Raw genomic sequence first — 15,157 nt, 5'->3', positions numbered from 1 at the left:
TACGAAGCATGGCCATGCGCGCCTTGGACACCCAGCTCCCAGGTGGAAGGCTGGCAGAGGTGCAGGCAGCACAGGCAGGGCAGGAGGGGGGGCAGCCAGTGCTGTGGGGCGAAGGCTGTTAGGTTTTGTCTCTGCTAACCTTGTGGAAGTTCAGTGCTGTCACAACGGATTAGTTCAGAGCTGATGTGCATGCTTTCTACAACGGCTCTGCCTCTGTAAGCAGTGGCGCAGGAGGCGCAGGGGTGGGTGCTGGTGGCTGAGGGCGCCCACCCACAGGAAAGACATCAGCTTTGAAGTAAGGGACTGTGAAAGAAGTAGAATGAGCTTTTTAAATTACTATCATTTAAAAAAAGAAACCTGAGTATCCTCTTAATGCTGGAAACGAGTCCATTTTTGGACTGCAGAGCACCACAGATCACATCACAACCTCACCAGTAACACACGGTAGGTAAAACAATGAGCATAGTGGGATTAAAAGCGAAGTAAAACTCAACTCCTAGCACAGCAGTTTTTTTGTATGCTTTTGTTAACATGGATGATTTTAATCATATTTCTGACACAGCAAGTTTATTTTCTTACTACTCCTTGCCCAGCCCCTTGCTGTGTCACCTCAGCAGGGAGGAGCTGCCTTCCCTCTGGCTCCTGCAGGTCGGTCAGTGACACACAGTGACAGGACAGCACAGGGCAGCCACGGACTCCTGTCACAGTGCCAGGAAACATGTCTGTCCGTCCATCCCACATTCTTCTAGGTGCTCTGCTGTGCCCAAAAGGACAATTGGGAAAACGTTTCACACACATGTACCTGAACCAGTCATTTGGCAAAGACCTCCCTTGCTTTTTTTAAATCATGACACCTCGTCTTGCTATCAAAAATCCCAGTAATTTTAGGACAAAAGTGAAATACTCCATAAGCATGATAGCAAAAAGGATTCTATGTGCTACTGAAAAATACAGTATCCCTTCAGAAACAGTCGGTGCTGGAGAGGAAATCTGAAATGACTTGGAGAAGGCACAGAGCCGCCCGTGTCTGCACGCCCCAGCAGAGATGCCCCATGGGGCCGCTCGCTGGAGCACTCCACCTGCACCAGTCTGTCCTGGCAGGGCTTCCACATCCCAGGGGCTCCTCGCCGGCAGTGGCCAGGCGGGTGTGTGTGTGTGTGGGGGGGGGGGGCTGTGCAGCCAAGGGAGGCGAAACAGAGGGGAAAGCAAGTGCCAGACTGGAAAACGGATGGGGATAATTGAGCCTGGAAAGTGCCCTCCCTTGGAAAGCAAGCTGACAGTTATGCCCCACGTGTAATGGTGTGGATGATTTTTCATCTAATGAGAATTTAAGATTTTTTTCCACATACTTGTCATCTCACAAGAGATTTTAAAGAAAAAATGAAATCACAAACTTTCACCAAAAAGGAATTTTTGCAGAATTGTGCTGGCAGCAGTCACCACCAGTAGAGTGTTGGGGGACCCTGCCTGGGTGTAGTTTCACCACTGCTGGGGACACCAACTGCTGCACATCCAAAGCAGCCAGAGGATGGGCCCAGAGACCTCCTGCCACCTGACGGACCTCTCCTTGCCTTCCCATGTCGCCTGCACAGATTTCTTCACTGAACGGGTGCACATCTCCTGGCTTTAGAACTGGGTTTTTCTGACAGCCCAGAAAGAGAAGGCTGCTGGCAGACCGACACTTCTGAAAAACGCCAGCTGAACCCCAGATTTTGCAGGAGATGCTGGTGATGCAGCAGGCAGGAAAATGGTATTTTCCATTTTTGAAGAAGTGTTTGCAATGCTTTAGGATATAATAGCTAAAGCATTTTTGGTTTTATTCTTATTTCATAGCAGTCCTGATGCCTGTACCGCTCCCGGGGAGCCTTCACACAAGATTGCGTTTACATGAAGGATGTTGCTTACCTGTGTCTTCCTGGGGATCTTGAAGAACATTGTTTCTTTCTTCACCAAAGGGTGGGTTAGCATTAGTATATGTTAATTAGCAGAACCAATTTACAATATGGCCAATGAAATGCTTTTATACTTGGCAGGTATCTGCAATGAAAAAAAATAACACATTCTGGCCCAGGCTCAATCTATTCCAGTCTGTAAGTGCTATCAGTGCCACTGAAGTTCACGTTTCCAGTTAAAATTCCCCTTTTTACACTAAACTGCTGCTACTGTCCCACCTTGCGGAGCTCCCCGATGTTCTGCCCTCCCAGCCACTTTAGAAGGTGCTTGCAGGAGCAGAAGAATTCTTGGTGCCAGGGGATGTGCTCACTGACCCGGATTGCTGAAGTGGTGGTGCGTGCCCATCTTCCCTCATCCCTCCCCCCCCCCCCCCATCTTGCAACAGGGAAACACCCTGTCAGAACACATCTGGTCCACGCACCTGGAGGAAGGTGTGTGGCTGTGTGATGAGTCCCTGCAGTCCCCATGCCTCTACTGGCAGGCAGGTGGGGACAGATGTGTATTGCATGTCACAGCAGCATCACAGGGACGATTTTAGATCCTTCACCTCTGAGAAGGTGAATGAGTGTCTGGGCAGATCCAGGGGGAACCCCTCTGGGTTAAGGGGTGGCACTGACCCTGCTCACAGTTTATGTCTCACTCACCTCCTCCACAGCGCTCATTCAGAAAAAAAATCTCTAAAAAGCAATGCACGACATGGGGACAACTCTCTCCTTTTTCCTGAGAAAAGCAAGCTGTATCTCAGGGATGGTGTCTGCTTACTAGCTAAAGCATGCTGAATAATGTGGGGACCGCGGTGACTCAAAGCCTCTTCCCCTTTTCCTGCTCCCAATCACCCTGCTAAGTGCCCTTGAAAACAAACAAAATGCATTTTCAGTTCCTCAGGCAACCCTCTTCTACGTTTCTGAAACCCAGTGACTCATCTCCAAACAAGCCGAGAGGAGAAAGAAATAAAACCTCCCACCAGCGCAACAAGCACGGCCTTGTTCCCAGCTGCCCCAGCAGCCCTGCGCGCGGGCGATGCCGTGTGCCCCTGCACCAGCCATGCGCCCCGTGCCCCTTGCACACAGCCCCACTCCTGTCTTGCTGGGCAGCCTCAAACCAGCTCGAAGAAGAGCCGAAGGCAGAAGGGACACGAGTCAGACCCTGAGCCCACAAGCAGCTGCTCACGTGTGTCCAGGGAGATCATGGAGGATGCTCCCCTCCAGCCTCCTCCCCGGCAGGCGCTGGCTCTGCTTCGGGGCCGGAGCAACAGGCAGCCTGGTGTCCTCTCCAGGAGCAGACAGGAGTCCCAGGGCAGCACGGTAGGGAAGTTGTTTGCAAGCCCCTGGAGAGGCAGAGCAGGAGTGTGCATCGGGACTGCTCTTGGGGCTGCCCACCACCAACACAGAGTCTCTGTGGCTCGTCAGCTGAGTCCAGCTCAGCGCTGAACTCCCAAGCAAAGTACATGCAGCAACATACAGGTGTCAGGCAGCACTGCCAGTTAATGTTTATCTTGCACTTTAAACCCCTCTAGCATGCTGTTGCTGTTGGCAGACTAGTGATAGAGCACTATGAACACGCCACTCTCATCCCGCTGTTCTCCCCCAGTGTGCCCGCCGCGCTGGCACATTCTGGGCAGACATGCAGCGCTGGCTCCTCCATCTGGGCCATCAGCTCAGGGAGGGCTGACGGGAGAGGGAAGAGCGGAGGAAACACATCAGCACGGCTCTCCTTTTCTCCTCCCAGTTTCTGTCGAGGGAAAGTAGAGAATTTCGATCTTCCATCCTCAGACCCCAGGGAGCTGCTCCTTTTCTCCTCCATGGCCATCTAGTCCTCAATCAATCCCCATCTGCCTCTCCAGTCCCAGAGCTCCCAGTCTCTTCATAGGCATCCCAGTTCCGAAAGCATCTCCAGCACTGGTGTCTGCCGAGGGCCTCCCTGTGGCACATCAGAGCAGACCGCCCGCCTCTCTGGCACTTCCCAGGAGCAGCACTGGTCCGCAACGGAGCTCAGGCACTGCCAGCTCTGCTCGTCCCCACTGTCCTGCAACAACTCCAGCTCTGCCCTCAGCCCTGGGTTCAGGGTGCAGCACCATCCCGAAGGACCACAGCCTGGAGACACCTTTGGGATAGCTCCATCGTGATGAGTAGCTGCTGCTTGAATGCAATGTCACGCCTAACCACGCTTGCTCCTTTCTCGGGGTCCTTACCTCCACGGGCTGGGCTTGGCTTCCCCATGCACATTCAGGCTCTGCCCTTCCTTGCAGCACTTCAGCTCTGCTCTAACCATTTCTGCTATTCTTTACACACCTTCTTCAAACTATTCTAGCTGCTCTGAAAGGAAACCAAACTGCTGTGAAACTAAGGGACTAATTTTGCATTAAAATAATCAGATGGACAACCACAGACTTAGGCTGGATTTGCATTTAATGAAAAGAGAACTGGGTTCTTCTGTGATCCAGCTGAAAAGGCAACTGGAGGGTGTCCCCACGAGCTGGTCTAATCTGAGTAACTTCATATGCTGTGATACAGACTCATTTTATGAAGGTGAGCAAACCCTCCCCGAGACTGTAATGAAATCTGCCGTGTGATTTCAAACAAGTCTCTCTGTATTTTTTGAATAAGGTTTTGTACTGTCACCCTTTAACATGCAGACAAATCACACGAGCTATTTTAAGTGCCTAGTCCTTTGTACTACCAACTTTTCCATTTGACAAGTAGCTAGTGAACCATGTAATGACTCAGAGTAACCGTTTGAGTACCCAGATGAGTATCACCCTATATGCATCTCAGCACAGCTGCCGACCTATTCCATGTCCTCTTCTCTGCTCCCCTAATCAAAACAGTAAACTTTCCAGAATGCCAAGATATGAAATATGAGGCTGATTTTGAAGAAGTCTTGAACAACAAGCCTCTTGCTGAGGGCTGGAGTTGTCTTGAAAGCTTAGAATTCTAACCTCTACACAACCTTGGTTTCCGTGATTTTATATTAGATTTTCAAACACTTGCAGAAGTGTAAGGTAATGATCCCGAGCAATAACCTTGGTGACTCTTTTATAGCCAGTACATTTCCAGCACCTCTCTTTTAACTCAGCAATGAAATCAGAAAGGTGTTTTATAATGAATCAAACATGAGCAGCAATATACCAAATACCTGAACAGTTCATTTTTAAATACATACATACCAAGGGCTCACTACTACATTTAAGGAAAATAACCAGTTGGAGGGGACAAAAAAGAACATCCAACAAGCCCCTCAATTTTATCAATGCAGTATAGAGATTTTTATGCTCCCATATAATATGTCTGTGTATAAACACTTAGAGGGGGATTTTATATACATACAAGACAGAGAGATACACAGTTTGCGCGCAATGTCACGCAGAGCTCGGGACCCTCCCAGTGAGGACCAAAGAGCTATGCTGGTCCATGGTGGGGAAGGACCCTAAAGACAGGCGTTTGCTTGCAGCCATCTGAGTGCGCTCCAAGGAGACCTCGCCACACCGCGCATCCTTGGGGCAGGTGTTTCAGAAGCAGAACACCAGCACTGTGGTATCAGGGTAGGTCACTAGGTTTCACAGCAAAACTACCTTGTTAAAGGGGATTTCTATGACCTATTATTGCAGTAGATTTAGGGCACAGAGCTTTGCAGCTCTACTTCCTCTCAGAAGCAGGTAAAGGGCACTCGGCTGCATATATACACAATAATATATATAACTGCTTGTTTGTAGGGGAATATCCTCAGACAACTGCAGTACTGCTGTGTTGTAGCATCCCATTTATATTATATTTATATTTTATATCTCATTTACATATCTCATTAAAAGACAATTTTCAGCTGTGTTCATCTTATTTGTTATTCAAAATAATATCAAAAGGTTTAAAAGAAAGTAGATTGTAGTATTCCATTCCACCCCACTGTGAAAACTCAGCCGAGTATCAATTTCACCTTAAACTTTCCCATAATGTCGAGGCACCAGTTAGATCAAGCCCCTGCTGTGCGGCAGTTCTGCACCTTACGGCTTCTCTCAGTCCAGCCCAGAGGAGAACGAGACAAATCACATAAAATAAACCTCATTGAACCCAGCGCCTGGTGCTGGCCTGTGCCATCGCCACCAGAAACCAGCACGGAGTGGCTTGAGGGGGCTGTCTCCTCCACTCTGCTCCGCTGCAGTCACCCCTCCACCCACGACAGCGCCCGAAATGGCACCACAACGATTTTCACCCCATGATTTGTTCCCTGTTTCAATGGAAATAAATAGCCAAACAGCAAAGACACCTCTGTGCTCCTGCTCGGGCAGTGCTGTGAAACAAGAATGCTTCCTGGGAAGGCATTCCCTGGTTTCCGGGGCATCTGGAGTTCCAACAAATGCCCCCAGTACTGAGCTGTCTGAAGCAAATCCTTAGTGAGTCAATAACCATCACCTTTGGAGTGCAGAAAGCACCCCTTCTCCCCCTCAGATGACTTACTGAAAGGCTTTGCATGAAATAGGAGAATAATGCATTTGTAGGATATATACCAGGTCTGGAACACAAGCTTATTAAAGCATTAAAAACATATACTTAAACACCAAGTCCACTGCAATGCTTCAGAAAGTAATTTGCAAAGAAAAATCACTGTAAAAATAATCCAAGGAAAAATCCCAGCTTCTTTCAGTCTCCTTTACATCTATTTTGAGCCCAGATCCTAGTCATAAGCCAGATCCTGTTCTCGTGCTAGTATTAAGGACAGCAGTATCTAAAGTAAATCCTTTAATATTAAACTGACAGAACCTTAAAATCCAGTCCCTTGCTTCCAGTCTCCAAAGACAAGCCAGTCCTCAAACTGTGAGGCAGGCTCATAAAAGGGCGTGCTGCCATCCAGACTGTTACAGCCAGAGGCTGCCAGGGCAATGAGAAAGACTGCAATTGAATTCATACCAAATAATTAAGAGACAATCAAACATTTAACAGAAAAGGAAGAGATCCTGCCTCTGCAGTGTAACAATGCTGCAGCCTGTTGACCGGAGGTTGCTGATTTTTGTTGTCTTCTCCTCCTTTTTGTTTTCTTCACAGACTACCTATACATTTCCTGAGCTCTCGTGAACTCACACACTTCCTAGATTCCCAGTCTCTCAGGTCCAGGAAAGAATTAATAAAATATTTGATAAGAGAACAAGATGCTACAGCTTCCCCAAACCCGCAGTCACCTGCCAAGGGGACTGTGCCATTCCCATAGCTAAGAAGTAACGGGTGCATCGCCCAGGTGGTGACGGGTGGGTGCTCGGCAGGTCCTGTGCAGGCACACACTCCTCCATGTGCACTTAGTGCATGTGTATACACCCTCCTGCAGCCACGCAGAAAAGTCACAGAAATCTTTAAACTTTGTAAACATTTTCCACTACAAAACCAAGCCTTTCTGGACCACATACAGAGTTTCAGCAGTTTCTAGCCTGCCGTTTCTATGCATTCAGCTCACAGCACGGCCAACAGGGACAGCAAACACCAGCTACACAGCTCAGAGGCGAGTCACATCCTCACAGACAGAACAGCAGTGGTTCGTGTCTCAGCAAGGCTTTACACTTGCGTTCACTGTTAACCAACTCTGAAATGCACCAGAAAGGGCAGGAGACTTTCCTAGGAGCAGAGCTCATGCAAAGCTGCCGCTTCTGAAGCCTCCATCTTTCCAAGGCTGAGATGCCTGCAGGGTTTCTGCTCACACCCACATTACTGGGGCGGAAGGAGTGAGCAAGGAGCCATCCTGTGCAGGACACGAACCTGGACCTTCAGGGGCTCGTAAGCTGGCTCTTCTCCTGCGCTACCAGGTTTGTACCGATGACTCTTGCGAATTCCTGTTGGAATTGGTTTACCTGGTAACAAGAAAATGAAGAATTACCCCTTTCACTTTTAGACCCAAATCCTCCCCTGAGCAGCTGCTCATGAACACCTCCCCCCTTGCAAAAGCCCTTGGCATTTTGCCGGTGTGCCAAGCCACATGCCTGCCACCGAGTCAGCATGCAGCTGTCGGGGCACAGCACCCACACCCAAAAGTACCATCTGGCTCATGGGGCGAGCTGCTCCTCCCTTCCACGTGTGCTGGAAAAGGGCATCTCCAATGAAGCAGGAATTTCTCAGGCTGCTGGAAGTACAGTGTTTTGCTCTCTGGGCTGATGGCCGCCCAACGTGGCCCTGGCCAGGGGATGGCAGCCGATGCTTGCGGACGAGCCGCAAGCTGTGGCTGTGGCACGAGGGACCCGCTCCACAGCCACCACTCACCTTACAGCAACCTGAACCTGCACTTCATGGCCAGCACCGGACCTGGCTGTTAAAGCTTCCTGGAAATGTGCAGTTACCAAAAATTGAGAGCGCACTTACGATCCCACTGTCTGCTGCAGAAGGACTCAACTCACAAGTAATTGCTTTAATACAGTAGTCTTTTCCAGGAAAAAAAAAAAAAAAAAGCCCACAGCATCCTTCAAAAGCCATGGAAGTCTTGGTACCCTTGGGCAGCAGCGTGGTGGATTTAGTTTTGACATGCCTTAAACTGGAACAAAGCCTGACTTAAATCCCGAGGTTGTGGTTACGTCAAAGGCCTTGTCAAGCAAGCAGACTTCAGAATTGAAGCACTCCATGTGAGTGGGTCTTGCTCAGAGCTACACCACTGCAAACCTAAATAACTGGAAGAGTGGGATGCAGGGACGCTGGTACGAGAGGGAGCTCAGTCAGAGTTCACATCAGCAGAGGTGCAGGAGCAATGCAACAAGGCCAAGAGCAGGCTCCGTTCCCTGCGGCTGACGCCCTTACCTGAGGAAGGTTGCTCCCAGCATGGGAGAGGAGCTGCTGTTTCCCAGACAGGGAGGCACGAGGGTGCGAGGAATGCTCTGCTTCAGCTCCGGTGCCTACTAGCAGTTCATCTCCTTTACTAGAATAAGGGTCCCTCGTAGCCATACCCAGAAGCTGGGTTTTTTGTGCACTACCATGTCCGCTGTACACCAGGAGGAGCACGAGCAAGGAGGAACAGCAAGGCAGAGCCCATGCACCATCGCTGCTGCGCTGGCTGCCCCTCCAGGCACCACTTACTCCCCGATTTGCAGCACACTGGCTGGGAGCAGCGACAGCAAGCCGAGGAAGTGGTGGCCAGCAGGCACTTGCCCCTTCCCAGTCTCGGCCGAGACCTGAGAGCCCCAGGCTCGGAGGCAGCACCCCCTGCCCAGTGCGCCCGCAGCTGGGCAAGGGGCTGGGGGCACGCGCTGCTGGGAGAGCTCTGGCTCGTGTTTGAAACCTCCAATGGCTACAAGCTGCCCAAAACAGCCCTCACCCTTCTTCCCCGCACAAAATGAACACATTAAAAAGTATATATAGTTTTACACTTCAAAAGAACACAATGGCAGAGTGTGCTTAATTTATTAAAATTGCCACCTCTTTCTGAAAGTATACTGGTATGTAAAATATGCATACAAAATACAACATTTAAACAAACTATTTACACCCAGGGCAGCTGCAGTATCAAGAGATAACTTTAGCAATAATTCTAAAAATAACTTGCAGTGTACACTAGATTAGGTGTTTCACAATATGAAGGTAGAATTTTAGCGTTGTACTGCTATACTAAGTTCTAACACATAGCAGTACTACTGGATAAAATACTGATGCTTCTTTAAAAAACAGACAACTCAAACTGGTTTGACAAAACACTACACATTTATCTTTGGGGACTGAAAACCACAGCAATTTAGACACAAAGGTAATAGCTACATTCAAAATACATTCAGTCTATTCATGCCAAAAATACATTCAGTATAAGTTATGACTTATTGCACATTTCTTACATTCTGTAGAAATATATCGTACCTCAACGCTTATTTCTCGTACATTCATAAATTGTGCTGCCTGTTAAAAGAGAACACGGACGTCATTCCCTAAAAGCTTCACAGAGTCTGGGGTATCACAGCACATAGGGATGATCCCTGCCACAGTGTTCGGAACCGCAGATACACTGCGTGCACTGCCCGAGCTCACAGCATCCCGACTCGCAGGAGGAGACTGACACCCATGCACGGTGGCACAGGGCTCTACCCCCAGGCCACGGACAGCTTTACAAAACCGACACTAAGCCACAGTAGGAATTTTTTGATCCAGAACCTTTATCAACACGCACAACAAACAGGAAAGCACTGGTGCATCCATATCTGCATCCCACACACAACACGACAGAGCATCTTCCCACCCATCCTCACAACAAAACCCACTGCACGGGTGGGAGCCCTGCAGAAGCACTACCTGCCACAGACAAAAGTCCTGGTGCTAAATGTGACCACGTAGCAGGTGAGGCAGTTCACAAGACACCATCCTCAACCACAACAATGAAACACAAAAACTGCCTTCCCATTAGCGAGGATGTGCTGGGGTCACCCCTGAGCCCATCAACTGCCACAGGAGATCCAGGCACACAGGAACCGCAAGAAGATCTTGCTCCATTCCATGTTAAGAGCCACTGTAGGGACTAGACGTCTTTCTAAACAGACTTATTTGTAATTCCTGAATCTATTACCAAAAAAAAAAAAAGTGACATAATGGTGACTAAAATATTACAGGATTCATTACAGGGTTACATGAGGGAATGGTCATGGTTAAGTGCAAATTACTGTAAAAGTAGCGAAGTGCAAATGAGATTACAGTTTTAATTTCTCAAGGGGTCTTTCAGGGGAGCAGTTAAGGAAACAAAAAAATAATTACGTGCTAGAGAAAACGTTAATCAACTTTCCCTTTCAGTTCATATTCCATGCATTAAATTTTAGACCATTATTAGAAGCAAATCAAAAAAATTAGTAACTCCCCTAAACTAGAAGCATCAAGTAGGAGAGGCTAATTGTGGTGACTGGTCTTGAGCATCCTTGAGCTTGAAAACTTTTACAAGCTCAAGAATTTGTGCTTTAAATGAAGATTAGCAGGAACATTAGTAACCTCTCTCAAGAAATTTAAGCCTCCCTAAAACTGCAAAGTGTCTCAGCATAACCACTGTTCTGAATCTTGAACAGGACAAATCTACGCTGGGGGAAAAGGCCACTAAAACAAGGGTGTTTGGGTTTTTCTTAAAAGGAGTGCACGGTTTACAAACACCTTAAAGCCCAGTACAACACCCGCCCCTTGGCTCAGTTATGTTTAACTCTAGTTTGCCAAAATGTACATTTACCTCTCAACAACCAAAGAAAAAAGAAAACCAGTGCAAAAATACGGAGCTAAGCAACAAGCTAGGGCAAACAGATGGTCACGTCTTATGCCATGAGACATGCACAGAAAAGATTTAAAGTGTTCCCAGGGCTGGAGCTGTGACCTGTGAGAGGTGCAGCCAAGTCAGACCAGTGTCTGCCTGTGCAGAGCATCCCCCCTCGCACACCTCCCCAGCCTGGCAGCAAAACAGGGTCGTCTTCAAATTCCAGCATTGTTCAACGATTTTCAGAGAGAAAAACTGAAAATAACAGAGCCTAAATACCCACCACCACATAAGATCGACCAAACAGATAGGAAAGAGCAACTTTTACAAAATTTTACAATGAAAAAAAACCAACCCACACTAAAAAAGTTACTGATGGTGGTTATGCTGGTGTCTTAAGCAAGATTACACCACAAAAAGCAAGTGGAGCAGGCCGTACCCCAGGGCTGACTGCCAAAAAGCCGCAGAGGAACGCAGGCTTGCGCCAGTGAGCTCCCCCTGCACATCCCACTCCATTTCATTACACCATGGTGTAAATAAAAATGGGGCATGCTGCAGCATGAGGCCACTGTAACAGCTCCATGAGCCTTGCAAAGGCGAGGACCACAGTTATTTCAGTAGACACAACAGGCACAAGACCGCACCTTGGCGCGCGGAGCAGGGCTTCAAGGAACACCTGAGCGCAGCGGGGGCAGCACTGGATCCGCAGCCAGCGGCGGGCACTACATCCCTGATCGTCACGTCACTGCCACAGTTTACTCAGTAAACCCTCCTGTAAACATTTCCTAGCTCTACCCTGACAGCACCTCACCAAAAAATCCGCATTTTTTTAATTTCACAGCGTGACTTTAGCATGGTTCCTGACCCAGAGTAGCTTCTGCACAGATACCAAATTCCTCCACTGTGCAACACAATTCACAGGGGAAGAATCCCCTGGAACAGTTATCATGTATGCTTCAAGGGCATAGATACCTTCAAAGGGCAATATAGATAAAAAGTGCATAGAACTGAACTTAAAATGGAAGGAAGATCCCTAGGGAGAATTCTGATCACTCCCCCTCATGAAGCTGATCACACAGGTACCCCACACTGGCAGGTCACCTTGTAGACAAGACCACCACTTCCACAGGCTTCACTCTCCAATATGTCCTCCTTGCTGTTAACTGCTCCAAATGACTGGGTTTAATGCATATTTTAATGCACTACTCTGGCTGTTCACAATAACTTGATTCTTTTTTTCTCAGGAGAGGAGCTAACTGCATCTGTAAGTGCCAGGAGTTCTAGAAAGACGGACCGTTTCCTTTTGGGCACCTGCCCGAGTGCTAAAGCAATTCTGAAAAGTTCACTTCACCTGCACTGTTTAAACAGTTCCGAAGAAACCATTCTAATCCTATTTCAAATTACTTTTACTCTACTATCATTGATTTCAGACACCTTATTCTGCAAAGAATCCAAGAAGAGTTGATTTCGATGGGTAAGACATTTCCTTTTCCCACTTAAAAAAATACTAAAATCTTTGATCACTCCTTTTTAACATAAGGGGCTTTTTCAAGTTATGTTTTACAAGAATAAATACTGGATCTTATGTTTGCAATTCTTTTGATACTCAAGTCAGCATCACGCCTTGGATCATGCAGTTGCAACAGTTACCCCTCAAGCAGTCTAGAAAGTATATGTCTGTTGAGCTCCCTGGTGTAGTTTATGCAGCTGAAGCACATAAGAATTAATCTATAAGACTGCTTTGATTATATCTCAGAAAGCATACTGGAGAAAAACCTACTAGTAACCTAGTAGAAATATTCTCCACCACTCAGCTAACAGACCATGCAAAGACTTGCACTACTTAACATAAGCATGAGTGACTAAAATTTACGCAAACAGGCAAATTGCACTAGAGCTGATTTACGGGGCAATTAGCATCCTTAAGGAGTCCATAACATCCTCAAGTCCATGGTCAGGATGAAATACAGAGTACTGATACTACCAACTGCCCCACTCAGTAAAAGTTTAACCCATTCTTCCATGTAAAATCCCCAATTCAAGGTGCTTCATGTCAAAGATTGATCTTAAATACTGTAATTAACTCACAGCTTACTTCCACAGAGCTGTGTGTACTACACTGAATTTTTGCAAAGCTTTGCTATTCTGGAAACATCTCTGGGCTCAATCGTCATGGACCACCTGGATTTAGAAGCATTTAAAGAACTGTATTATTATGAAATGTATAGTTTTGGCTATTAAAAATATTAGAATACTATATTCAAATGTGTGGACCACAGAGTGGGGCAAAATTCATAAAATGTCAGAACATCAGTGAATTTTGAAAAAACACCTCGCTTTTGATAGCTTGCATTATTATGGAAATATGATTAGAGATGTTAATGCTTTTCACCAGCCTGGTGCTAGTACAGAAATCCATACAAAACCTCTGAACAGGTTGTATTGGCTTCGCGCAGGGACATCAGTGCTTCAAATTTACATCTCAACAGGTCCCTAGGCTGTGACAAGACAACAGCAACAGTGATCCCAGTCCAGAGCGCAGGTACGTTTGAAACATCTAGTGCCAAAAGCTAGGGCAGTAGAAAGCACATGAATCCCCCGAAGCCCGGGCAGCACTCCAGCACACGCCTCAGCAGGAGCTCTGCCCGCCCAGCCGTGCTCCTCGCTTGTGTGGGCACCCCCAAACCCCTCCGATGCAGCGAGGTGGGCTGCGCCGTACGTCACTGCAGCGAGAAATTAACCCTTCTGCCGGGTTTCACATATTTTCCAAGAATTAATACTGTTAAAGCCTCCCCCTAAAACATCAAAAGGCACTAAAAAGATGTGACCCAGTGACAGATTGGCAAGATGTCATTCAAAAATACATACGTTCTCATTTTAGGTAGAATTTCTCCTATGTATCTATCAGGAAAAGCTCCATTATTTTCCCTACTAACCATCAAAAAGAAAAACTGTCCCTTCATCGTTATGTTCAATGAACAAATGAACACAGTAAAGTAACTCCAAACCCTAACTATAATACTGTATATGAAATCAAGATGATAAAAATAAAAATTAATAAAAACCTGACTAGATGCTTTTGTTCGCAATATACACGCCTAGTGGAATTCTCACCATTTTTATTTGCCTAGACAATGATAAATATAGTATTTTAAAATGCATTTTACTGGCAGACCCTTTCTCAGATTCCTGCATAAAGGTATGGAACAAGCTGGATTAAATTTGGTCTTTTACTCAGGTTTGAGGATAAAACTTTGGTTTCTCTTGCAAACAGGCTTTAACCAATACCAGCTATTTCCAACAGCGAAAGGTATTTTTATGCTGTTGTGGTGTTCTAAGCTCCTTTCTGCGATTAGCCTAGTGCCTAACTAGCTTCAGAAAACCAAAGCAAGTCATTGACATGCTGCGGGAAACATGAACTATGAGTCAAAAGCTGCCCCTTCCAGATACAAAGCGAGATGCCAGTGCTCTGGTTTGGGCACTTAAATATTGAACCACGTTATCTGAGGTAGACCAAAAAGAAAAATAATTATCACATGTTAAAAGATGAACAGAAGGATTCATTCCCCTTTCTTTCTCCAAGGAGCTCCCTCAGGCTTTGGAGTCCTCCTGCACACAGAGCTGTGAAATCGTCTTCTTGACGCGCAGCGCAGTGAGCCGTGCAGCACCGTTGGCGTACCAGCACTCACGCATTATCCTGCCCATCACTCGCAGCGCCTGCAAATCAGAAATTAAAAGAACAGGTCAAGAGTAAAACTGTTACCTCTTGCTTTTCTTTTTTTGAAGCGCAATACCGGGAGATAGAACACAGCGCTCTCCAAGGGTTCTGCTGCGGCAATATGAATTAAGAGCTGCGTTGGAGAGAGTTCAGCGCTTGGTGCTAAGAAGAGTTTTCTCTGTATTGGTCTGGGAGCTGAAAAAGAGCTAGACATCTGAAACACATTTAAATTCAGAAGAGGCTGGGCACCAAGGCCCCTTTGTCTCACTGAAAAAGTCTGTGTTAATTTCAACAGGCTCTGTAATAAAATGG

At 47.0% G+C, this 15,157-nt stretch overlaps 1 protein-coding gene across 3 annotated transcripts in view; it reads right to left on the bottom strand.

The window, feature by feature from the left end:
• Positions 1–4,437: 4,437 nt before the first annotated feature.
• Positions 4,438–15,157, bottom strand: part of ACVR1C (activin A receptor type 1C) — a 41,320-nt gene continuing 30,600 nt past the window's right edge. For all 3 annotated transcript variants that reach the window (XM_037398589.1, XM_037398591.1, XM_037398590.1), the window contains exon 9: positions 4,438–14,844. In XM_037398589.1, the coding sequence (XP_037254486.1) occupies positions 14,719–14,844 (126 nt within the window). In that variant the 3' untranslated portion in view covers positions 4,438–14,718. The remainder of the gene's footprint in view (positions 14,845–15,157) is intronic.

The sequence above is a fragment of the Falco rusticolus genome, chromosome 8, assembly GCF_015220075.1.
Source record: "Falco rusticolus isolate bFalRus1 chromosome 8, bFalRus1.pri, whole genome shotgun sequence".
Taxonomy (NCBI): domain Eukaryota; kingdom Metazoa; phylum Chordata; class Aves; order Falconiformes; family Falconidae; genus Falco; species Falco rusticolus.
Note: the sequence above shows the minus strand (reverse complement) of the source record. Positions and strands in the feature narration are given on the sequence as shown.